The 24,380-nt window shown below is 37.4% G+C and overlaps 1 protein-coding gene across 2 annotated transcripts in view; it reads right to left on the bottom strand.

The window, feature by feature from the left end:
• Positions 1-1,031: 1,031 nt before the first annotated feature.
• The window catches only part of LOC147167369 (guanine nucleotide-binding protein G(i) subunit alpha-2), a 38,357-nt gene continuing 15,008 nt past the window's right edge, over positions 1,032-24,380 (bottom strand). For both annotated transcript variants that reach the window (XM_086087965.1, XM_086087964.1), the window contains exons 3-10: positions 17,325-17,367; positions 14,666-14,807; positions 10,629-10,789; positions 6,650-6,778; positions 4,619-4,748; positions 3,443-3,596; positions 2,950-3,143; positions 1,032-1,945 (exon numbers count right to left, since the gene is read on the bottom strand). In XM_086087965.1, coding sequence (XP_085944091.1) covers positions 2,953-3,143; positions 3,443-3,596; positions 4,619-4,748; positions 6,650-6,778; positions 10,629-10,789; positions 14,666-14,807; positions 17,325-17,367 — 950 coding nt within the window. In that variant the 3' untranslated portion in view covers positions 1,032-1,945; positions 2,950-2,952. The remainder of the gene's footprint in view (positions 1,946-2,949; positions 3,144-3,442; positions 3,597-4,618; positions 4,749-6,649; positions 6,779-10,628; positions 10,790-14,665; positions 14,808-17,324; positions 17,368-24,380) is intronic.

Below are 24,380 nucleotides of genomic sequence, written 5' to 3'. Positions count from 1 at the left end.
TAAATTGATCAAATCACTTACGGTCCATTTTATTCTTTAATCCAGCTCACTGAGCATGTATAATAAATGTCCTGTAATCCCCCACACACACTATATTTAGGTTTAATATGCTAGTTAGTAGTTATTTTCATTTTTCTGAATATATAATTAGTTCTTATATTAAATATAAATATGTCGGTTGCTTACCATATACATTTGTCACTTTTGTATTTATTTGATTAAAATTGTAGTTTCTAAAAATTATATTTATTACAAATAATAGAAGTTAAAATGAGAATGACTGATTTTATTATTAAAAGAAGCTAACATACATGTACATTTTAACTTTTTCTTCTTCATACTTAATTATTATTTTTTTCTCCTCATCAATTACTGGTCACTCTTGACGTTTGAAAAATCAAACGTGCGGCGGTTGAGCACCAAAGTTTCTCCGTGCAACTGTGCTGGATAGGAACTGCAGTTCACCCCACAGCAGAAGGCGCCACCTGGTGGCTGCGTCTGGGTATAACCTACTGCATAAAGTATTAGCATTTTTTTGATTGAGCCTGAATACAAACACTTCACGCACCTTTTCTCACGACGTGTCAATGAAAACCATTCACCATTATTTGCTCCCCCGGCTGTTTCGAATTGCATACAAGACATTTGACCACGGTACACATTCTGATCTCATTTACAGGTGAGAAACGGTAGCGCCTTGTGTTATAGACTGGAAGCTGATGCAAATGAACTCATTCAAGTCAAGAAAATAATTAAGCATCATCCAACAGGTCTAAACATTTACATGCAGTGCACTCGAATGAACGAATTCTTGTTTGTTGTTGTCAAATGGTTTCAAGCGACAAAACATTTTTAATTTTTTTTTTCAAATGTTCATAAATTAAAGTACGATTGTCAACAAGTGAATATTGGGGGGGGGGGGGGGGGTCTGAAACCAAAAAAATTCTCCCCCACCCAAAAAAAAAAAACTTTGATCAGCACCTGTTGATTTTTAAAATGTACTAAACAAAAATATGACAAAAAGACTCAGCTCACAGGACCAAACTTTTATTTACATTTACCAAGTGACTTGATTTGTATTTTAATATCAACAAACAAGTACTGCATCATCCTTCAGGCTGTGTGCTTGGATGCATGGTAAGCTATGGATACAGAGTAGAAATAGCCCTAATTGACACTGTGAACAACAAATATGAAGATACACGTGTAAACACATATCAAGGCACAAACATAAAGTCAGAATTATAGACTGGGAGCGAAACAAAATGTACACAACAATCTACATTAGGTTAGCAACAGACATTATTCAAAACCTCACAGATTGTGTTAAACAAGTAACGAGTGTGAGTGGGTGCAGGCTAATTAATAAATGTCATGCAGGAGAATACCGTGATCATTATTGATTGTAAATGGCGTACAAAAATGATTTTTTTTCCCTCCCCACACAGCCATCCACATTTGAACAGTTAGTTGTTAACATGAGTTGATGTGATATAAAATTGTGTCTTTTAATAACATCAAGGGCAAAATCAACATCTTAAAAAAAAAGAGTCATTGGTGAATAAAAATGGTAACTTAAATCATAATTACCACGAGCTCTTGATGGATGAGAGATATCCTTTTGTGCATTTTACATGCGTTCCAACAATTCAATTAAAGCCAACTCATTTTTCCACATGAGTGGCTGCTAAATTATTCGCATTCAATGAGGGCCTTCAAACATTCATTAGGGAGGAGTATAAAGAGGAAAACGAGGTGTGGCAACTTTGTATGCAGGACCAGCGTTACACAGAGGAGGAGATGGTCGCCAATCATTGATTATTGAAGCCACTTCAAGGTTTCCCCTCTTGTAGGAATTACGTCTGACACGGTTTTCATTATGAAAAGCAGTAATCGTCACATGGCTGCTGCAGTCTCTCACGCAGTGTGCACGCCCGCTGCCATCCTGCCACAAAACACAAACACAGTACAGGTAAGTGAACTGACTTTGACTTTTTGCAGCATTTATATACAACACTTTAAATTCCACTACAATTGAGAACCTATATTGACGCATTCATTACTTGACTATAACCTAATGCGGTGGTTCTTTTAAACAAAGTACATCAACATAAGTTTTCAATAAAAGTTTTATTCCTAAAAAAAAAAAAAAAAGTCAATTTAATTATCTTTTTAAGCCAGAGTGACATTTTGTAGGTTGAACATTAACATTGCATTTAAATGCAGGAAAATTAAAAATTGTAAATAAATAATGATTCAATTCAAATGTATTTCTAAAAGTTAAATGTACTGTGCTCGATAAAAAAGAAGAAGAAAAGTTAAAGCCGCTGCAACATAATGCAGTTTGAGCATTTAATTCAGTGATTCTTTTGTCTACCACTAGGGGAAGCCTGCAAACCACACCGCACTGAGAATCACTGTAATTTGAAAGAAGAAGAAAACATTGAAGTAATATGTGGGCATCACAAAACTGGCAACATTTTTGCTTCAGGCACACATCTGATTTTTAAATCAAACAGATGGATGATGTAAATGATGTAAAATAAAAATTGTTATTAATTATTTATTTATCCTTTCGGACATGTTACAACACCTCCAACACAACATTTACGACATCGCAACATCCGAAAAGAAGTTCAAAACCAAAATAATGAATTCTTCTTCTTAATTTGACGGTAGATAGTCCACTGCATGTATGTAAAATGACCAACTAGCCTCCCAAAATATCTTAAAAGCAGTGACGGACAAATGAAGCTTTTTAAAGCTACTCGCAATGTTTTTTGACGCCTCAAGATGGCACTCTTGGTTTAAACTTCAATTTAATTAAATTCCATTGGAGCTTCTAACCAAGAGCACCATCCAGAGGAGTCAATATATGGAAGTGCTTCATGAAGCTTCGTTTTCCTATCACGACTTAAAAGGCTTAAAAAGCACTGTAAAACGTCTGACCCTTCAGAAAAGGCCGCAGTCCTTCAGGTTGTTCTTGATGATGACGTCAGTGACGGCGTCGAAGACGAACTGCACGTTCTTGGTGTCGGTGGCACACGTGAAGTGGGTGTAGATCTCCTTGGTGTCCTTCTTCTTGTTCAGGTCCTCAAACTTGGTCTGGATGTAACTTGCTGCTTCGTCAAACTTGTTGGCCCCTGGGAAGAAGAAGATTATTATTTTTTTTTATCTGTTGAAGCCACATTTTCTAAGAATGTTACATTCAATTTACTGCAATCGAGGTACGCATCAAAAGTGTCCAAAATGGCATCAAGTGTCAGCTCTTCAGCAAATCCAATCTTCAACCCAAATAATGAACCCAATTAAGGGTAAAAGTAACTCAATCCAGTCCTCATTGGCTCAATTACAACAGACTTTCTTTTTTTCTCCTTTTTTTTTTGTGACTATATTAAAATGTGGATTCTAGGGTGAGACCAGTTCTAAGTACAACTTGTACCTGTGTACTCTGGGAAGCAGATGGCGAGGGGGCTACGGGTGATCTTCTCCTCAAAGAGGTCCTTCTTGTTGAGAAAGAGGATGATGGAGGTCTCGGTGAACCACTTGTTGTTGCAAATGGAGTCGAACAGCTTCATGCTTTCGTGCATGCGATTCTAAAAGAAAAGTCACCCATTGATCATGTCAGAAAATGAATACCTCGAATCAAGGCAAAATATTCTGTGTGGGCCAAGATATTTATTCTTCCCAGGTAGATGTTTAAATATTTTATCCTTCGTAATAAAATCTCTGTAGATTGAATTCCAAGATTTGTTTCTAAATACATTAAACATGTTTTAAGATAATTTCTCAAAACGTGCAAATCTCAGTGTACATGGGTTAGCTAGGTAGCACTGAATTGTGGTGATATAGCATTAAACTGTTTTTCAATATTTCATTTTTCCCGGCATGCTGGGCCTCTCACATAAGTCACGCCTATCCTAAAATATAAGAAATGAAGAACACATCAGTGTGCAGCGCACAGGCAAGTTACTTAGTCTAGTAAGTACTTAACTAGGCCCCTTTCTACCACTACAGCATCTAGTTGGCTAGCTAGCTAAGGTAAACTTACACTCTGGATGCCACAATTTATGAGCCAGCTGCCTTTCCGACGGCTAAATGGATCCCTGGAAGCCTGTTAGCTTGCGAGCTAGTTGGTGGCTAGCACCTCTTATTGTGGCGTGGTAACTTTAAGTGTATATATTTTCATGTAGGGATGTGTAGGCATAAAAATATAGCTAACAAAATAGAATTTATTTTTCATTGGCGCATGGTTTTACCTTTTGGGCTATCTATGGTAGCTTGTTTTAATAAGTATTCCTAAGTAAAACGTTCCTGCTGTATTGGCAGTAAAGTCAAGATCGTGTTTTTTGCAATGTGCCACCAGGGGGAGCTGTTGTTCAATATTTCAAATGCAAGGACTGAGTCGCATTGGGGCTTGTCAAAGCATTAAACTCATAACCTGTTCAAATAATTGGGGTCACATGGTTCAAGCCACTTTGGATTTGCACACTCAATTAGCAAAATGGATTTGTGCAATCATAAGAAGACGTGTTAAAAGCCCTGTAATGACAAGTGAGTAACGTTCATCATGGGAGTAGATGAACATGCCACAGCGGGGATGGTGCGCCATCCTCACCATCTCCTCATCCTCGGCCAGCACCAGGTCGTACGCGCTGAGGGCAACGCAGAAGATAATGGCCGTGACGCCTTCGAAACAGTGGATCCACTTCTTCCTCTCGGAGCGCTGGCCTCCCACGTCGAACATCCTGCAAGGGAGAGATGACGCAGAGGAGACACGAGTGAGTTAATGTGTGTGCAAGGTGGAGTCAGACAGAGCCAAGTGGTACTAAAAGACACAAAGAGAGAAAGTTCAGGTGAAATTCATTCCCTGGATGGACATTAACATTTTATGAGCTTGCTTTTGGAAGTGAAGGAGGCGGAAATGCATCTGATTAGGCAATCAGTAACAGACACTCTACAAACCCTTTAGAAAAGATTGAGAGTTTTCTCTCCTCTTTTTTACCAATGACGAAAAGACAGAACTATATAAAAAAAAGAAAGAAAAAAAAACGTTTATTGATTCCTTCATATATTATTCAGGTCAAATACTGAGGGCAGAAGGTAAGCATGTGATAGGTGATCAAGGAGCAAATCACACCAGGCTGTTTTTCACTGTTTTATTGCCTCCGCCACTTGCAATACGTATTCCCACCACTAGCTGGCGCCCCACAAAATCACAAATAAATCAAAAACCTTGGATGTTTCTGTTTCTGTCCCCTACATTTTCATGGAAAAGGCACAGTGATTTAGGTGAACGGTATGAGATTTTTTTTCTAATAGGTTTTCTGGTGAGCTAACAAACACACGCACGCACGCACGCGCGCACGCGCGCACGCACACACACATACTCACCCACACACACAAAAAAAAAAAAAATGTATGTATGTATGTATGTATATATGTATATATGTGTATATATATATATATATATATATTTAAAAAAAAAAAAAAAAAAAGAGCAATGATAATGACATTTCCGAATGAACAATACTGAGCTCTTAAAAGAAAAAAGAAAGGAAAAAAAAAAGAAGAAAAAAAAAAGAAAAAAAAAAAAGGCACAGTGAATGTTTTTTTTTTTTTGAAGAATTTATTCAGTTAAAAAAAAAATTCTCCAGTGGATTTCAATGGCTGACATATTTATATATTTTTTGGAAGCTATTCTCTGCTTTTTGCTGTTGTTTTGCTTAGGTTGAAGCAGTATCATATCTCACTTACCCCTAATATTTTTACTTTGTGTCATTTTTAACCAACCGGTTCATTTAAAACTGAAATTTAAATGTACTTGAAATTTAGCTTTGAAATGTGTCAGCGAACCCAGTTATTGAGAATATTAATAATAGCTTCTTCTTCTTCTTTTTCTTCACCACCACACTACTAGTTTGGGTTAGAAGATGGTTTTGACCGTTTTCAAGTACAAGTCCAAAACAATACAGCAAACAGAGGTGGCAAATCCAGGTCCAGAAAGTAAAAACCCTGCCACAGTTTTGTTTTAGCCCAAGGTGCTAGCTAGCGAGCTCCCTCGCTACCTGCCCGCGTGCTCAATTACTTGCTAGGGAGCTAGCTAGCTAGCACAAGGGGCTAAAGCCAATTTTCCGACATTGCACTGTTGCGTAAACCTTGTGAACGACCGCTAAAGTTTCTTTAAAAGGGGCAACTGCACATTGTTCTCATCTATATGCACTTACATAAGGGTTAGCACAGGCCCATTTATCAAATGTTTGAACACATAAACCTCCGCTGTCCATACATCCTCTGTACGCAGCGTCAGTCCATTAGTATCCCACACAAGTGCTCAGGCAACAAATCTAGTCGTGTTTTATGCGTTGCATAAAAATCAGTTTTTATAGACCGACAAATGGAGTGTGGGGGTGAGGAACTCGTTTATTTACTCTCTGTGTAATCATAATAATTAAGCTTTTAATTGCTGTTTTAATTTGGCCACGTTGCGCATTTCAAGGTTCTATTAATGTTGAAATGAGCACTTTCTGTTCAATGAGTCGAACGGCTTCGTTTAAGAGCAGGTGAGCGCCCGATGTGTTGTGTTTTTAGCGCGAGTGGGTGGGAGCGGAGTTCTGTTTTTACTGCAGGAATATCAGCGCCCTTTTACTTGAAGTGCAGCTCTTTGAACGTGAAGTGAGTCTCCACGATGCCAGTGGTCTTGACGCGAGTTCGCAGCACATCCTGCTGGGTGGGGATGTAATCCGCTTTGGCTATCCTCTCCAGATCGTTCAGGTAACTACAAAGAGGGTGAGAAGCGAGATCATCAAGACAGGGAACACTCAAAATGATGCACTTATTTGACATATAGTAGATCTTTGCCTTTTCTTATGTTAGGTGGGACACTGAAAAGGGTCTGTCCAGCATTGGCCCCACTTATTTTTCTTTTGCTCAGGGTATCCAGTGCTTTTTGTTGGTTTGTTTAAACTTATTTTTGACTCGGCTAAATAAAGCTTGTGGTCTTATATGTTGCGGTCTCTTAAAGAGGCCAAAATATATTAGGGGTCTCGTCTGAAAACCTGTTTGCTGGCTGTGGTGTGATTTTTTTTTTTTGTCATTTTGTCACAACGACTGCATAATTTTCTGATGTTTTTAGTTGTTTTTTTTATCAGTAAATTAGTTTTGCGGTATTGGAAACTGCAAAGTTTTCTCTCTGTCTACTGGTGCGTAATCTGGCACGTAGATAAGAGGTTACTTTTGACACGTAATTCAATACTTGTTTTTTTTTTTAAATATATATATTTTATGATTTTTGTAATATAATTTTTTTAACATAATATCAGTGTCACATTCTAATTATTATTTTTTTTTTTTACTGATTTTGTTTTTCAAATTTATTTATTTATTTATTTAAGAGGGAACATTGTAACATCTGAATTGAGTACTTTTATTAAAGTACAATTTTACACAAAAAAAGGAAAATTAAACATTTGGAAAATTAAGTTCTTTTTTCCCAGAATTAAGATTTTTAGGGAGAAAATGTCACACTATAATAAGAATAATGTAATATTATTATTAGTGATAAAAACTGTTTTTTTTAAAAGAATGGTCTTATGTTTTTTGAAAAAGTTGTAATGTTACAAAAACCAAGCATATTTTTAGAAATAAGTTGCAAAATGAGAACAATTTCTAGCATTGCAAAACTAATACTAATACTAATAGTATTTTTAAAGTAAGAAATTCTTTGCTTGTCAAATGATTACGTTGACTGTTCATGATTTGCACCTTTAAAAAAAGAAGTTAATTTTCCTTTAAAGCGATTCTTGACTCATTGAGCCATTTTCAGCAGTAAAAATTTTATATTTTGTACAGAATTAATTTGATAAGTCCATTATTTTTAATGTACAATGAATGCCTTTAAAAACAATTTTTTCCACTTGCTGTCGACTGAAGATGACCTCCCCTGTGCTGAGGAAGTAGGTAACGACTAATCATGGCTCAGTTTGCTGACCAAACCCAGAAAACAGGCGAGCTATTATTGGTCGTTATCTACTTCCTTCAGTCGACAGTAGGTGGCAGAATTAGTTTTTAAAGGTATTAATTGTATATTAAAAATAAAGAAGGCAACAAATTAATTCTGGACAAAATATAAACTTTTTACTGTTGAAAATGGCTCAATGAGTCAAGTATTTCCTCTTACTTCCTTGTTTGACACATACGCCAAGTCCAGTAAATTTGGGTTAGACAATCGTCTCTACTATCATTGGCAGATGCATGACTCGTTACATTACATTACATTGGCAACATTTGAGGTGGTATTTGTTAAGTCAGTGGAGGATTCTTTTGAACAGGAGAGCCTGAATCAGATGATGGATGAGGCCAAACACAAGCCTAACAAAGCCTGATGCGCTTCTCAGGGGAGATGCCACCTGCTCAAACGAAGAGCAAATGTTCAGTCAGCACAGCATAAAACAGTCCCAACGCTGCAATTTTTCACTCTTTCCAGAAAATGGCAGTGTTGTTTTTTGAAGGTCGGCAGCTCTTAATGAAGGAAATTCTCTCTCGTTGCAAAAACTTCAATTGGGAGTGTGTGTGTGTGTGGGGGGGGGGGGGGGGGGGTGCGTGTGTGTGTGTGGGTGTGTGTGGGGGTGTGTGTGTGTATAAATGGCTCATGGATGTTGAAATTCGAATCGAAGGACGTAAAATTGATTTGCCTGAAAACGTAATGCAGCTAAACCTCCTGCATCATTGATTCAGGACTCGGCTACTGTATATGTAATCTGTACTGCTGATTTCGCTTGCCTCTACTACACAGCATCGCATTAGAAATCCTTAGCCAGAAACAATGGCTTAGTTCACACACGATAAGCAGTATAGGAAATGGATGGATGGCAATTACAGCGCAAAGAGGAGGGCGTGGTCATGTGACTTGATGGCAATAGATGCGGCGAGTTTGTTTTCTAGCGCTTGCCACGTTGAAATTCTCAAAGGACCATTTTCAAACAAGCAAACCAACTGATTTTCAAGGATCGGGTCAAGAATAGCCGCTGGTGCATTATGGCACAAACGATAACAAAAAAAAACAGATAATTAGCACATTTGTAATCATTACATAGCTACCATGTAAAAGGCTCAGGGACTCAACATGAAACCAAGCTAACAATTAGCCTAGTTAACTGCGAGTAGCTAACCTGAACTCAAAACAGCCAATTCTACACGCTAATTCGCCGACTCCCACATCACTCACCAGACAATTCACCAGACTCAACAGACAAGCTAACAGTTAGTCGGTTTACTACCAGCAGCTAACCTGTACTCAAAACAGCCAATTCTACACGCTAATTCGCCGACTCCCACATCACTCACCAGACTCAACAGACAAGGTAACAGTTAGCCGGTTTACTACCAGCAGCTAACCTGAACTCAAAACAGCCAATTCTACACTCTTATTCACCGCCTCCCACGTCACCCACCTTTTCAAGCCACACACACTCAAAGTCACAGATAATATGGTGTGGAAGGTGAGGATGGCAAGTGGACAACAAAAATACATGCGCCTCAATGTACACATTTATCAAGGACATGATAGATAAAAAAAAACAAACGTATTTAATTCATTCCTGTTGAGTCTTTTTCTGGTTTTGCCCGAGTCTCATTACGAGTCATTAAAGGGCCTTCTAATCTTGGAATTTTTTTCCAGCAGGCTGTCAGTCAGTGAGCGAACGAAAGCGCATCTGTGTTTACAGCCCACCTCACTTACAGCAGCATTACATCATTAGCAACATCCTCACGGCCAGCTGCGAGCTCGTCTAACCCAGTCAGCCGTTGTTTCGCTCAGAAAGTTGGATTATGAGCAGGCCTTGGATTTGAACGTAAATACAAAATATATATATATGTTTTTAAAAAAAAATCACTTTACTCCAGATGAAACTGAAATATTCTCACTGTCCAAATTCCTGGCAAGGAGATAACAGCTTTGAGTCAATTTGTCAACTAAAATTCATTTCTATTGATTTTTTTAATTGAATTCCACAACTATTAGCATCTTGGTTTGCGTCAGTGAAACCAGTGAGCCGTTCTAAACGTTGTCTCACCAAAAACATCATCTCATCTGATCAGCTGTAGCAAAATACGTACACTTTAAATAATAAAGGAAAGTATTCAGTGATTCATCATCGCGAGGGCCGTCTCTTTTTTTTTCGCGATCCGGCAAGATGATCGCACTCATCTGCTTGCAATATTAAAGAATGAAACCGCAGGGAAGGCGAAATAATCAGGTAACAGATGATATCTTGCCAGTCTCGATGGCTCTCCGGGGAGGTCAGAGTAGGTTTTCCAGTACAGACAGAGCATATAAAAGAGGCGCCATCAGATCCATCGCAAAATCTGCAGAAATAGTATCAGCCGCATGTGACGCAAAACATTCAATCAATAAGCGCACAACAGTGCAAGCACAACAATACCCTTCCACTTCCAATACAGTGTGAGATGAGGACAAAGAGCGCTTTTGAAAAGATCTTCTCAATAAGTTGCATTTACATTTATAGAAGTGGAATAGAGTTTGTTGTGCGTTAGGGCAGACTTGAGAAATGAGACGGTATCGCTAGTGAACGGCGTTATTTCCCCGACTGGAAACGATTCCCACTCACTATGCCGCCGAGTCGTTCAGCTGGTATTCCCGCGAGCGGGAAAAGCAGCTCTGTATGCCGCCGTCGGCCCACAGCCGCAGGATCACGTTGGCCAGGTCGTCGGGTAGGACGCCCTGCTCCTCGGCGGCGGCGGACAGAGCGAAGAGCTGCTGGGCGTCGTCCTGCACACAAACACCAACGGTCCACATAACTGATTATTCTGATAGATTTGAAAAATTTGGTCCAGGTTGTGTTGCTGTACAGCAACATTCCCAGGCAAGGTTGCAAAAGGTTGCAGATGTTTGCAAACAGTTTTAACCGTCACAAACAGTTTTTCTTTTACAACAAAATTCCCAGGCAAGGTTGCAAAAGGTTGCAGACGTTCGCAAACAGTTTTAACCGTCACAAACAGTTTTTCTTTTACAACAAAATTCCCAGGCAAGTTTGCAAAAGGTTGCAGATGTTTGCAAACAGTTTTAAAGGTCACAAACAGTTGTTTTTTTTTACAGCAAAATTCCCAGGCATGGTTGCAAAAGGTTGCAGATGTTTGCAAACAGTTTTAACCGTCACAAACAGTTTTTCTTTAACAACAAAATTCCCAGGCATGGTTGCAAAAGGTTGCAGATGTTTGCAAACAGTTTTAACCGTCACAAACAGTTTTTCTTTTACAACAAAATTCCCAGGCAAGGTTGCAAAAAGTTGCAGATGTTTGCAAACAGTTTTAACCGTCACAAACAGTTTTTCTTTTACAACAAAATTCCCAGGCAAGGTTGCAAAAGGTTGCAGATGTTTGCAAACAGTTTTAACGGTCACAAACAGTTTTTTTTTTTTTATGGTGACAAGAAAAACGTTTCCATCTAATAATTAAAAAAAATATCAGATTTGTTCTTATAACAAAAAAAAAAAGTAAAATGCCCGTCCCCCTCTAAAAAAGCTGTAGATCCAATTATAAAATGACATAACTTGCTTTAAACTTGTAAAGTAGAAGATTTTCATCCAGCCATCCATCTTCTAAATTGCTCATCCTCACTATAGGGTCTGAATATGATTGAATTCAGCCTGTTCAATTATTACAATCGTCTCATAATCGTCCTCAGCCCCAAGTTGCCATGGAAACAGTACAAGGAGCATGACCGGCACTGGTTAATTGTTTTATTAGGCTTTAGCCGGATTGTACGGGAAAAATAATCAATTTATTTTTATTTTTATTTTTATGTCAACTAGCTGAAGCTGAAAGCGATTAAAAAAAATATTTCAGTTGATGAGAAACATGAACAAATTGAATAATTTTGACCTTTAGTTGTGCAGACCTGCTAATGCTAACCACAAGCTCACCGTCCAGCCCATAAAACAAAACTGACGCAGCAAATATAAGCTGCCCAGACTGATTAACAAACGGTCTTGGCAGCTCAGCGGTTAAAATATTTCATTCTTCACATTTGATTTCTAGTTGGCTGCTTAGGCAGCAATATCATGCCAATAATAACCATAGGAGCTCATGATAAACAACTGACAGTGGCTGTGAGCTGAGCACAGCAGAGGCAATAAATATATGTGCGGGATTGCCGCGCGGCTTCATTTGCTGCTTTACGACAGCGATGACGTCCTTCAATCATCTCTATTCCTCCTGGCATGATATGAACATTACTCCTCCATTCATAACAGCTGGCATGATGAACTAAAGCAATCATTCCTAGTGTCAGTGACGTCAGTGGAGGCAAAGCCACACCTGCATCATAACGAATAAACAAATGAAAATCAAATAAAAGGGATTTTTAAATTAAATTCTCTGCTCGCTCTGTGTTTATTTTGATTTCTTTTATTCCACTACATTTTCATAGTCAAAATGATCAGCTTCATTTCACCACCATCTCACTAACTGGGTTGAGGAGGCAGGTAATTAGCTTCTTGTCCATTATAATGCTTTTAGATATTTTTTAATAACTCTAATTTTCCATAGTCAGACTAAAGTACTCTATTCAATAGGGGTGTGCCAAAAAATCGATTCAAATAAGTCGTGATTCTCATTTAGTACGATTCAGAATCGATTTTAAATGTCCCAAAATCGATTTTATTAAAATTATTTTATACTGTCTTCCCTTTGTTTGTGTGTGCCTTTATTGGGAGCGCTGTTCATGTTGTACCCGATTTAGCCACTTAGGGGCAGTATGGTTCCACGCAGTCTGATACACTGTTAAGTTGAAGCCACATTAGAGAGTTGAAGGAAAAAGTCACGATCAAGTTATTCCAATAAAAGTTGTTGTTTTTTGCAGCGTGGAGCCGTTCTAGTAGCGCACTAATTAGCATTAGCGAGTCAGGCTGGAGTAGATCATTACGATTCCTTGAATATCTATAAATTGAAGCAAAAATCATTGTCAATCAAATCATTTTGAATCAAAAATCGTTATTAATCGAAAATCGATTTTGAATCGAATCGTGCACCCACAAATCAGAATCGAATCGAATCGTGAGACATTTAAAGAGTCCCACCCCTACTATTCAATATTAGCGTTTTACATATTTAGCTTCACAGATTAAAAAAAAAAAAAAAACTCAAGGTGAGGCAGACTCTGTCTCACTGAAATGGACGTTCCAGAGTACACAGCCTCAAATCCGATACATAGCTAGCTAGCTAATTAAATTCTAAAATTTAGAGATTATGAGAACAACATTTGAAAGAAAAATAACCTAACTAGATGAGAGGCTAGCATGCCTCCCTCACATTTCTTAGTTGGGGTGTTGACTCTGGCCTTCCTGTATGTTCCCTTATTTTTTCCTACAAGTGCTTCGGCTTCTTCCCACATTCCAAAAAGCAGGATAAGCGGACATTGAAAATGGATGGATAGATAAACCAATTGTCTTCTTTCACTACAGCGCCCTCTGGTGGACATGGCAAGAAAAACATTGTTGTAACGCCCCTGAAAACTACTATGACTACGACTAATAACGTTGTTTCAAGTTAAAGTGGTGCAGCGAAACGCTATGTTGATGTTGATAGTGGTGTAGTTTTGCCCATTCGTGCGCCTTCATTTCACTAATCATTAGTTTGACTTGTGATCGTCCTGTGAGCGTACGGTAATTATGGCTACGGCTAATTACGCTGCCCTTTTGAAGTCCAAAGACTCCCAAACACAAAATCATTAAGATAGTACAAATTGATGCGATACGTTGCCTGGAAAAAGCTTCTGTAATGTTCAAAGCGGGAGCCTGCCTTTCAAACTGTCTCGGAGGAGATCCGGGAACGGAAGAAGGAAAATACTGGTCACAACATTAGGTACACCTGACTGTTATTTATCGCCACTTACATGAAACCAAAGATGGTTATAAAATGAATGGAAGTTTGATGCATTCAATAAAAAAATGATTTTTCACTAGTCACCTCACACTGGACTTGATGAATGAAATGACAGTAGTAAAAAAATTAAAAAATAATAATAATATTCTAGGCCAACCAAAGCCTGAGGAATTCATTAGAATGTCATCATTATGGATGCTGAGAAAGCACCTGGGCAATTAAATGCAGTATGCTCCGCTAAACAAATTACCAGCCAGGCAGTTTTCAACAATAGAAAAAACAAATACAAATATTTACTGAGGTTGGTGGAAGAACTAGAACTCGTCCTAATGTCAGTGAGTGACTTTGTCTTACCCTTAGATATTGAGTGGTACATGTTGCTGCTATTGTATCAAATCCTATCAATGACGTCATTGATTAATCACTGTGGACTGATCTATCATCAACTACATAAAATCTGAAGTTGTTCAACATCTAATACAAATGCATTTTTTTGTGCTTTGCTGTTTTTGGTTCAAACTGCATTGGTGGTTAAAATCAGTGTACAAATGATAGCATCAAGGTAATTACAGTTACTACCTTTTTTTTTCTAATGGGAACGTTAGGGCATCCATTTGAGGGGGAGGAGCCTCAAGATCAAAAAACAAAATAAAGCTTGGCATCGAATGGAGGTGGAGGACATTTGAAGAAAATCTGTACGCAATAATATTTCCAGATATGCAGAACACTATTTTGCATGATATGTTTGTGGGTGACGTCTTACCACTCTGCTAGGGTTGCTGTAGTCTATCTTGAGGCTGACCATGGCTTTCACGATGGCCATGATGGACTGGATGGTGTTACTGTAAACCACAGCTCGGTATTGCTTACACTCGTCTTCCGAGTAGCCGTCTTCGTGGATGATCCTATACGGAGATGTGAAAAGGACGTAAACAATTTTTTTTTTAAAACAAAGAAACATGCCATCTATAGTAATAGTATTATCAGTAGGGCCCGAGCAATATGAATTTTTAGAGGCAGAGAGAAAAAAATTCTGCAGGTGTACCTATATGGAAGACCAAAGCTGCCAAAAAATATATAAATAAATAATAATAATAATAAATAAATACAAATGGATTTAAAAAATATAAGTCTAAAATTAAATACAAAAATAAATATAAATGGAAATTAACAACAACTAACTATATATATATATACAAAAATAAAAACCGAGAAAAAATATAAATAAATGTGGAAATAAATACAAAAATAAATATATAAATAGAATTAAATATCAATCAATCAATAAAAATGCTCTGCTCTCACATTTATTTATTTCACAAGGAAGTCTCGCCGGCTTGAATGAAGACTAGCTCCTGCAATGGACGACTATCTTGTCCACTACTGTCGTCCATTGATTCTTCGCTGACTCGCTCACTCGACCGTTGAAAGGCAGTTTGCAACAGCAGAGTCCAACCCAAGACACGTTTAGGACCGCCCCCTCATTTGAATAGCATGTCGTCCTGACAGAGCGTCTGCAGCATGAAATAAATAAACCTGAGAGCAGAGCGTTTTTATTTATTGATTGATATTTAATTTTAATTTATATGTTTATTTATTTATTTTTTATTTCCACATGTATTTAATTTTTGGAATCTCGTTTTTTATTTCAGCATTTATTTTTAACTTATTTATTTTGTCTTTACTTCCATTTATATTTTTTTGTATTTCATTTGTGAATTATATTTTTATATCCATTTTTATTTTCACTTTTATTTATTTATATATCTGCTCTCATGCGTACTGATCATCATTCAGCATGTCAGCGTGCTGCGTTGCGTGACGCGCAACATGCCGATCCCGCATCCCGAGTCCGATTTTATCGATGCCATTACCGCGCACCTGAACGAGGAATTGAACTGTCTAATGCCGAGATGGAATCTTTCAGACTAATGAATCAGACCGCAGCGGGAGATGACGAGGTCGTAATCATATTAACTCTCAAGTGAAAAGTGCCTGCTGCCTGACAAGTGCAGTCATTTCGCAGACATATAGCCTAATTTGGTAAAAGGATCGTTTTAGAGGATTCGTCCGTGTGTGGTGTTATATAATCAATTCCTGTTTGTTTCTAGCAGGCTGACACAGATGTGCGCGTTTGTGATAAAAAAATCATGCTTCAAAAAAAGGTGACAGGCTGCTCTTGCTCCAAGCTCATAAAAAATGGATCCGGTGCCCCGCTCGCCTCGAGGAATGTGAATAATTAAGCCATTTAGGATCCTGCGTGTATTCGGATTGATGCGCTGGCACGACATCGTCCTGCTGTTCTTGTGCTTGGAGTTCAAGCAAACAGAGGCCACGCAATCCCTTGGAAAACCACAAGGGCAGATTTCTGTTATCAAAACGTTTACTGCAAATATTGAGCTACTATAGTGAGGATGGTCGGAGGATCATTGTAGCGAGTAGACAATTCTCGGTGGTCTTTTTGTTTTGTTTACTCTTCTTTGGCATCTTTAAAAATACATCTGGATGTGGGGGGGGGGGGGGGTGTGGCAGGCCGTCAAGTCCAATCAACATAAGCAAGTGAAAAGGATAAAGATGAATTTTCAAATTAAAGGTTGAGTTCACAGTTTAAAAGATAAATCATTTTTTATTATTATTATTATTATTATTATTATTATGACTTTTAGTCAGTCATACATGAGACATATTATCTGAAAAATAAAAAAAAATAAAAATAATTGTGTCTAATTTAATCTGAGGGTTGCAGCAATCAAATATTTTGTTATTCGGATATCCTACTAAAAGTTATATTGAGTAATCAGTATTCAGATGAAATATATATATATATTTTTTTGCTTGGTAATAGGTAGGGCTAGGTAAAAAAAAAAATCGAATAATCAATATCGAATCGATTTTCCTTTATGAGCCTGATATCGATTCATTAAAACCATGAATTGATTATTTTAGATTATAAGAAAATTTTATTTTATAAAGGCAGAATTTCTGTTGTTATAATGTATATATATTAATATTTTTTATTTATATTTACAATTATTTAATTTGAATTATGAAAATATTTTCAACTCATTTTACGACGTTTTTTTTCCCTGATGTCAAACAATGACATCAGCACAAAAAAAAATACGTAACACATTACTTTTATTAATAAACTAAATAATTTAACCAGTTACTGCCTTTACTAAATTTAATTTGGAATTTAATGTTTGTGGAGTTTTTTACAATGTCCTTGATAATTAAGAATTGTTGTTCCATAATTAGCCAATATCGGATTGAAGTGAATCGAATCAGGGGGAAAATCTAAATAAAATCGAACTGAACTCTTGTGAATCGAAATCAAATCGATTAAGGAAATTACCAAGTCGTAGTAAAAGCTAAGTCAACCCCTTAAAACATCTTTAAAAGAGAGTTTTCAACATACTTACTTCATCTGCTTTACGATGGTGCTTTTCCCAGACTCCCCAGCACCTGTTGGAAAATCAAAGATTCAAGTTTTTTTTTTTTAATCAAACCAAAAAAACTCATTCAACATTTTTGTGAGCGGAGTTCAAACTGTCTCCCAGAAAGCAAGCAAAGCCGAGCGTTGAACTGTCAGTGACATCACAAGAGCCCCTCTGGGTTGTCTGCTCTGTTGATGTTCTTCTTTTGTGAGACGCATCAAGTGCACATATAAGAGTGTGTGCTTGTTTCTCACTTGAGGGAAGAGAGACGTTTTTGGGTTCATGCGTCACTGGAGGGAAACTTTTGTTTGCTGGACTGTGGTAAAAATAGACTATTTCACAAAGTGTTGAGCGGTAGAAGCCAAGGGGGACACCGTGAAACCTTAGGACGTACGGTGGACTGTAACGGACAAAACAGTGAGTGATGCTTCCAACCTTGTGGGATGAGTTTGTATCTTATCACCATCTCCACTACTACTAACAATAATAGGAAATATGTGACTAAATGAGGAGTGTCAAAATGAGTGTGTTATTTTTTAGTTAATTTAAAATTCCTTTAACGCCACAAAAATAATAACACACGATTAATGACCGCCCCTTACTTGGAAAGCCTGTACTGGTTGAATTCCAGTCACAACGCAGCAATACATTTAATAATAATACATATAGTTTTGGGCTCGGGTCAAGTTGTACTTTACAATTTTAAAAATGTGCAGATTTTCACAAGTTACTTCATGTTAAAGATTAGATAGCCCTTAATATAAAAAAAAATGCACTGAGCTGTCACCAATGTCTTACAAATGCAATTATGCCATCTAGTGGCAGAAAAATGACCTCAACACAAATCAATATCACACTCACATTTTTTACAGTACAGTACATCTTTTTAATTGTAACTCAATTTTATGAATTATTATGAAATTACTGTATCAATCAATTACTTAAAAATGCAGCCATATTTCTATTAGTTTAACATTTTTTCCCCACTGTTATGTTAACAAGAGTATGAAAATAAAAAATATACATTGTACATTTTATTGTACATTTAGGACAGATTTAAAATGTGTCATTAATCATTTAACTATTGAAGTCATGCGTTTAATTACGATGACAATTTTTAATTGTCTCACACCCCAAGAATAAATACAATAACATGTACAACAATGTAACACATATAGAATTGCATTAAAATGCAAGTCCCTATGAAGGTAAAATGACTATCTTCTAAATTTGACAAACCACAAATTTTAATGATTAAAAAAAATTGCCCAGTATCTAAAATGAGGCTTCGACATTATGAAAAATCAAGCCATTCTCTCTGCTCTCAATATGCTGTGGGCGTGTCCACTTTGAACCACGGCCCTCTCAATTGTCAAATGAGAATTTGGCGCATGAAAGCGGCCATGCCGGTCCGAAGTCAGACTTTTCCCCCAAATTGTTTGTCTTACTCTGCGTGACATGCGCACACTTGTGATCGACAACGAGGTGAATAAATAAAATATCCATATATTATGAAAAATAAAGTCTACAGACTGATCATTTTTTCTTTTTTTCCCGAACTGTAAGCCTTTGTAATTTGAAAATTGTAATGCAAATTCTATTTAAATTCAATTAATTGTTTAGCCCTATAAGTATATAATTGCTTTGCTAAGCTTTGCTTTGCTAAGCTGTTTAAAACATCTTAGTTAGGACAACAATGAGAGAAATTTGCTGTGCAGTTTTTTCTAGGTTGTAATATGAAAGCTTTATTCAGTCCGTTTACAGAGACAGAGTCAGTTTAATTTGAAAACTTAAATTAAATCAACAATCAAGTAGTTATTGTTTTTACAGTGTCGTGTAAAGTAAAGGCAGACATGTTTGATCTGTGTTGTTGTGGGCGGCGCCGTCATGCGCGCCACCAGGCATTGCCCCCGTCACGCCATCTTGACCCAGACGCCAACTAACATCAGGCCAGAGTGACGACGACTGAGCAAGCAGCAGAGGAAGCACTAGCTCCCTTCGCACTGTCGACGCTCATCACGGTCACGCCACCCCCCCCCCCCTCACACCCCCTTCCTCTAAGTGACACGATGTGGCGTGCCAAGCTGCAGTAGCAGCGGCATGGGTGTCAACGCAAAGACTGGGGTGGCTTTTTCTGTCCCGTCAGCTGCCTTCCACGTCAGCCCGGAGGACCAACTAAATCTGTTCATTTATTGTCATTTTGTCATTGTCATTGTCCGAAACAGTGAGCAGAGAGCCCTGGAGCAAAAAAAAAAAAAAAGGGGAAAAAAGCGAGTTGAAGAAGATATTATTAAGAAAAAATGTAAATTTCAATTTTGCCAATAATACGTTCCAGCCTACGAAAATGTTTGTAATGCCTTTTTTGATAAGAAAAAAATGTGTTATTTGTTTTGCATACACTAAAGACATAAGTAAATAGAATGTAAAGAATGAAATGCTGCTGTGTACGCCTCTGCCACCAGGGGGCAGTATAATACAAACACACACAAAGATACATGAAGGAGATGTTCACAATTGCTCAGTAAGCTGATGTTATATTAGTCGTTCTTTGCAGAGAATAAATAATACATCACTGGCATTGGTAAATTTAATATATATATTTTTTTAATCTGTTGGTCAGTCCACATGTGTGACTGTTATTTTTACAAATAATCGATTATTTATTTATTCTAAAAATATATATATATTAAGGGTTATAATACAGATACACTGATGCTATTTGTTAGCCCGCTATGTAGTTTTGCATTTTTCTTTAGCATCAAGCTAAACAGACAGTTTTTCTCGATGGTAGCGGTGCATGAATGTTCCTGACTGTGATGATGTTTGCAGATTTTTTAACAATCCATTTGTGGTGAATTTCTATTTAAATCTTAGCTAGTTATAATTAGCTAACCCAGGGGTCTGAAACCTGTGGCTCCCTGTAGATCTCGAAAACAATTAGCAGAAATTTATATTTTTTTACATATTTCTTTTTCTTTTTCTTGGATAAAACATTAATTTAATTAATTATTTAGATTAAAAAATGGAAAAATATTTAACAACAACAAAATGTCAAAAAAAATTGTGAGAAAAAGAGCGACGAAAGGTGGATGAGAAAGTTTTCAAAATGACCTAAACATGTCAAAAAAGTAACCATAAAATGTCCAAAAACAAAAGAAGAAAGGCAGAGAATAACCATAAAATGTCTTTAGAATTGCAAAAAAAAGACAAAAAATTTATTTTAAAAAATGTACATAAAATTGTCAAAAAAGTCTGTTTTTTTTTAAAGGGCAGAAAATATTTTTTTAAAGAAGTAACAATGAAATGTCGAAACACAAAAGAGGAAATCACGAAAATTACCATAAAATTGCAACAAACACGAAATTGCAACAACAAAAAAAGTCAGAAAAGTGATTTAAGAAAAGGCAGGAAAGAAAATGTTCAAAAAGTAACCATAAAATGTCCCAAAATAAAAGAAGAAATCCTCCAAATTACCATAAAATGTCCACAAACTTGCCCAAAATGTCAAATTTGACAGAAAGGTAAAAAGATTTTTGTTTGTTTATTTTGGCCTAAAATGGCTCTTTTGACAGGAAAGGTTGCCGACGCCTGAGCAAACCAATTTTGAGTTTGCATTTGTTTCATGACAAGTCTTAAAGGACAACAATGTCCGCCTCCATGCAGCAGATTTACCGACAGGATGATAAACACAATTCAATAAAATGGCTCAAGCATCCGGCTTACTCTATGAATTCTTGCGTAATACCGTCATTTTGGGACCCCAAATATGGTGTTGAAATGAATAGGAGTCTCTCTGTGGACACACTCGCATGAAGGTCACTTTCCCGACTCCAGAATAAAACGCGGCCATTAATATTTCAAGCCCAACGGGAGGTGAGCATGTGAAGACTGGTGAGAAAGATGAGTGCAGCCTTATTCTTCATGCTCAAGATGGTTTGGGGGAAATGGGGACCATTGCTGTGCGGCTTCAGGGGGGAAACTTCAGCTTTTCATATTGTTGCATCAAAGGGGAGTCGAAAAATGAGCTTGGAGTGAAAACATTAAGTAACATAATTGTCTTTTTGCGTCAGTGTATTGAAGAAAGACTGCAAGATTTGTTGGAGCGGCATTCTACTGCTCAATTACGACACTGGCATGGAAACGGGAGTCCAGAATAGTCGGAGCGAGATTTTCCCATCCCTCGAATGCAACCCTGCATACTAATAGAAAGTAAATAGAGCAAGTTCAATCAGGCTAGGCAAGTTAGCACGTTTGGATCGCTGCATTACATATTGCGTGTCTGACACAGTGCACGGGCTCACTATTTAGCAAGGTGAATCGAAAGGGCACTAAAGTTCAAAATGAAATCAGGGTCGACTCCGGACTGGTATGCATATAGACAAGCAAGCATTCACACTCACATTCACACATGGAAAATTACAGACAGAAAACTGGAGTCAAACTCTACTAAGGAAGGCCAGAGTCTGGATTCAAACCTCCGACTTCAAAATGAAAGAAACGAAGAAAATCAAGAAGGGAAACGTTCAAATAAAATAAGAGTACGCTCGGCTTACAGCACACATTAGTTCAAGCAGCAGACTTCATCTTGCATCGAGGTTCATCAAGAGGAAGCAAGGCTCAAGTCGGTGACAAGGACAAACTTCTCTTTAAAGAAAAACAAAACTAGTTTTGCTGCAAAATTCAGCATTCATAATAAAAATTGCGTTTCTGGTAGAGCTGTCAAAGGATTACATTTTTTAATCTGATGAATCGCATTTTAGACATTTGATTAATCACGATTAATCGCTTAATAAAAAAAGGCTTTTTTTATCCCCAAAAAATTCCCGCCAAATTGGAAGAGCACCTTTTATGTGTTAATTCTTTCGACATTTAATGAATTAATTAAATTATGAGGACGTCTTCAACATTTTTTCTAATCAGTTAATTACTTGCATTATTTCAAATGGAACCCCCCCCCTCCCAATACTTTGACATTAACAAATATTCTAAATGAGATACGCGAACATTTATTAAATGTTTTACTTTAATGCATGTAGTTATGTTTATTGCTCAAACCTTAAACATAGCCATAGGGTGCGATAATTTTTTGTGATTAATTAATTAGTTAACGTTTTAACTTTGACAGGATAAGAAGCGAGATTCAGCCTGCTAGCTGTACTATTAGACTATATAAAGCACAGTATATGTATATTGTTTTACAATTATACTTAACCATATTTATTATTTCGTATGTACCTGTCGCTAAAAAGCAAAGTGGGGAGAGTCCCTGTCGCCAAAATGCATGAGTGATGTCAATTAAATGGAGACAAGAACTTGTCAATTATACACATTCTCTCTTTTATTTCTTGCCAACTCTTTGTATTATTAAAATATTTTTAAATAATTCCAATATTTTTAAATAGCTTTTAATTTATTTATTTGTTCATTTTCCATACAGTGAAATATTTATCAGTGCTATAGGAAGACATCTTAGGGTTAAATTGCTAGTATCCCCCCCCCCCCCCCCAATGCAATTTGTTTTTGAAACAAAAAAAATTGTAGCTACACAAAATTTGGAATCAGTGTAGTTGGTCATCAGCTGTCCGTTGTTGGAAATGTGTCATTTCCAAGAAATACGTTCCAAACAAACATTTGGGTGTCCATTTTTGGGCAGGATATTAAACCCGGTGTGATGTTGCAGGCAGATCAACGGCAGCCTAATTACTTTCCAACCTTTGGTGATCACAAGAAGGTCAAATATTTACACAATGGTGTCAGCACACAACATCAATCAGACATCGTTCTGTTGTGTTATTACAGATAAATCCGCAGTCTGATCTCATGCGTGAGGGCGGATCAGTAGATCAGTAGTTTGCAATTCTAGCACAAGCTCGATATATAATACTCGTAACAACACAGAATTCTCACTATCCCAATCCTTTGTTGTTAGCCATAACCATAACCATAACCCTACCACATCCTGATTATAATATTTTTTGAACACTATTGAACAACGAAAATTAAAAGCTGACCGAAACCCAAATACTAACCTCAACTGTCCAGGGATGATGCGCCATCTGCTGGGGACATGTAGTACTGCACTCCGGCCTCTTCCTCAAACCGTTTAGTTAACTCTGCCCCGGCTGATTGAGGGTTGAGTGTTTGTAATTTTCGATGCTCCATAATGTGTTTAAAAAAAAAAACTTTACGAACATTTCCCGCTATAAATAAGTATAGGTGTCTCTCCTTTCTCAATTGGGGCAATCTTGCAAGGTTGCTAGAAAAGGCATCAACTGGGTGATACTGCCCTCTAATGGATTATCCGTGCAATGCATGTGTCAAATCATATACATCAGGGTTTTAATGGGGGGGGGGGGGTTATTATACTCATGAAATAGAGGGCTCAAAATGTCTTGTATTTAATATGATACGTTTGGTCTTATAGGGTTAAGCACACTTTCCCTTTTGCATCGTTCGTGCTTAAAGAGAAAAGTGACTAGTATGTCTCAAGACTTGTTTTTATAATGTACAAAAAAAAAAAAAGCAACCTTGCTTGCATGCACATTTATTAAACCTTTGGTGCTGGAAAAAAATAATTACATTTCAACTTTTAAACTCCTCACCAGAGTGAGTTTACAGCAAGAAAAGCAAACGCTTCTCTTGTGGGAGAGCTTGCACAGACTGTCAGAGCAAGATTCATTTTAAAGCTCTCCCTGAACTGATTAATAATAAATACAATTTATAATAGTGGACCATCTGAAAGCATCCCACTGCTATTAAAAAATCCATACGGAAGCACTGGCAGTAGAAGCTGCATCTCCGGCTTAGCCACAATCCTTTTTCACCGACACATGAAAAACGGCTGAAGTGCGCGGCGTCGTAAATTGATTACCTTCACATCCCTGCGTTGGGCAACTGTCGGTGTGCAGTTGCAAGCGGCGGTGACACAATTCATCTATCTCATCCTGCCCCCCCCGACGCCATGGTGTCACGACAGTTCGCAACCAACGAGCTTTTACAGCCATTTAAAAGATTAACCTTCTGCGGGCGTCGATAAAACAG

Source organism: Leptonotus elevatus, chromosome 10 (genome assembly GCF_054856555.1).
Source record: "Leptonotus elevatus isolate MCC_2025b chromosome 10, RoL_Lele_1.0, whole genome shotgun sequence".
Classification (NCBI taxonomy): domain Eukaryota; kingdom Metazoa; phylum Chordata; class Actinopteri; order Syngnathiformes; family Syngnathidae; genus Leptonotus; species Leptonotus elevatus.
This window is presented reverse-complemented; position numbering and strand designations above follow the sequence as displayed.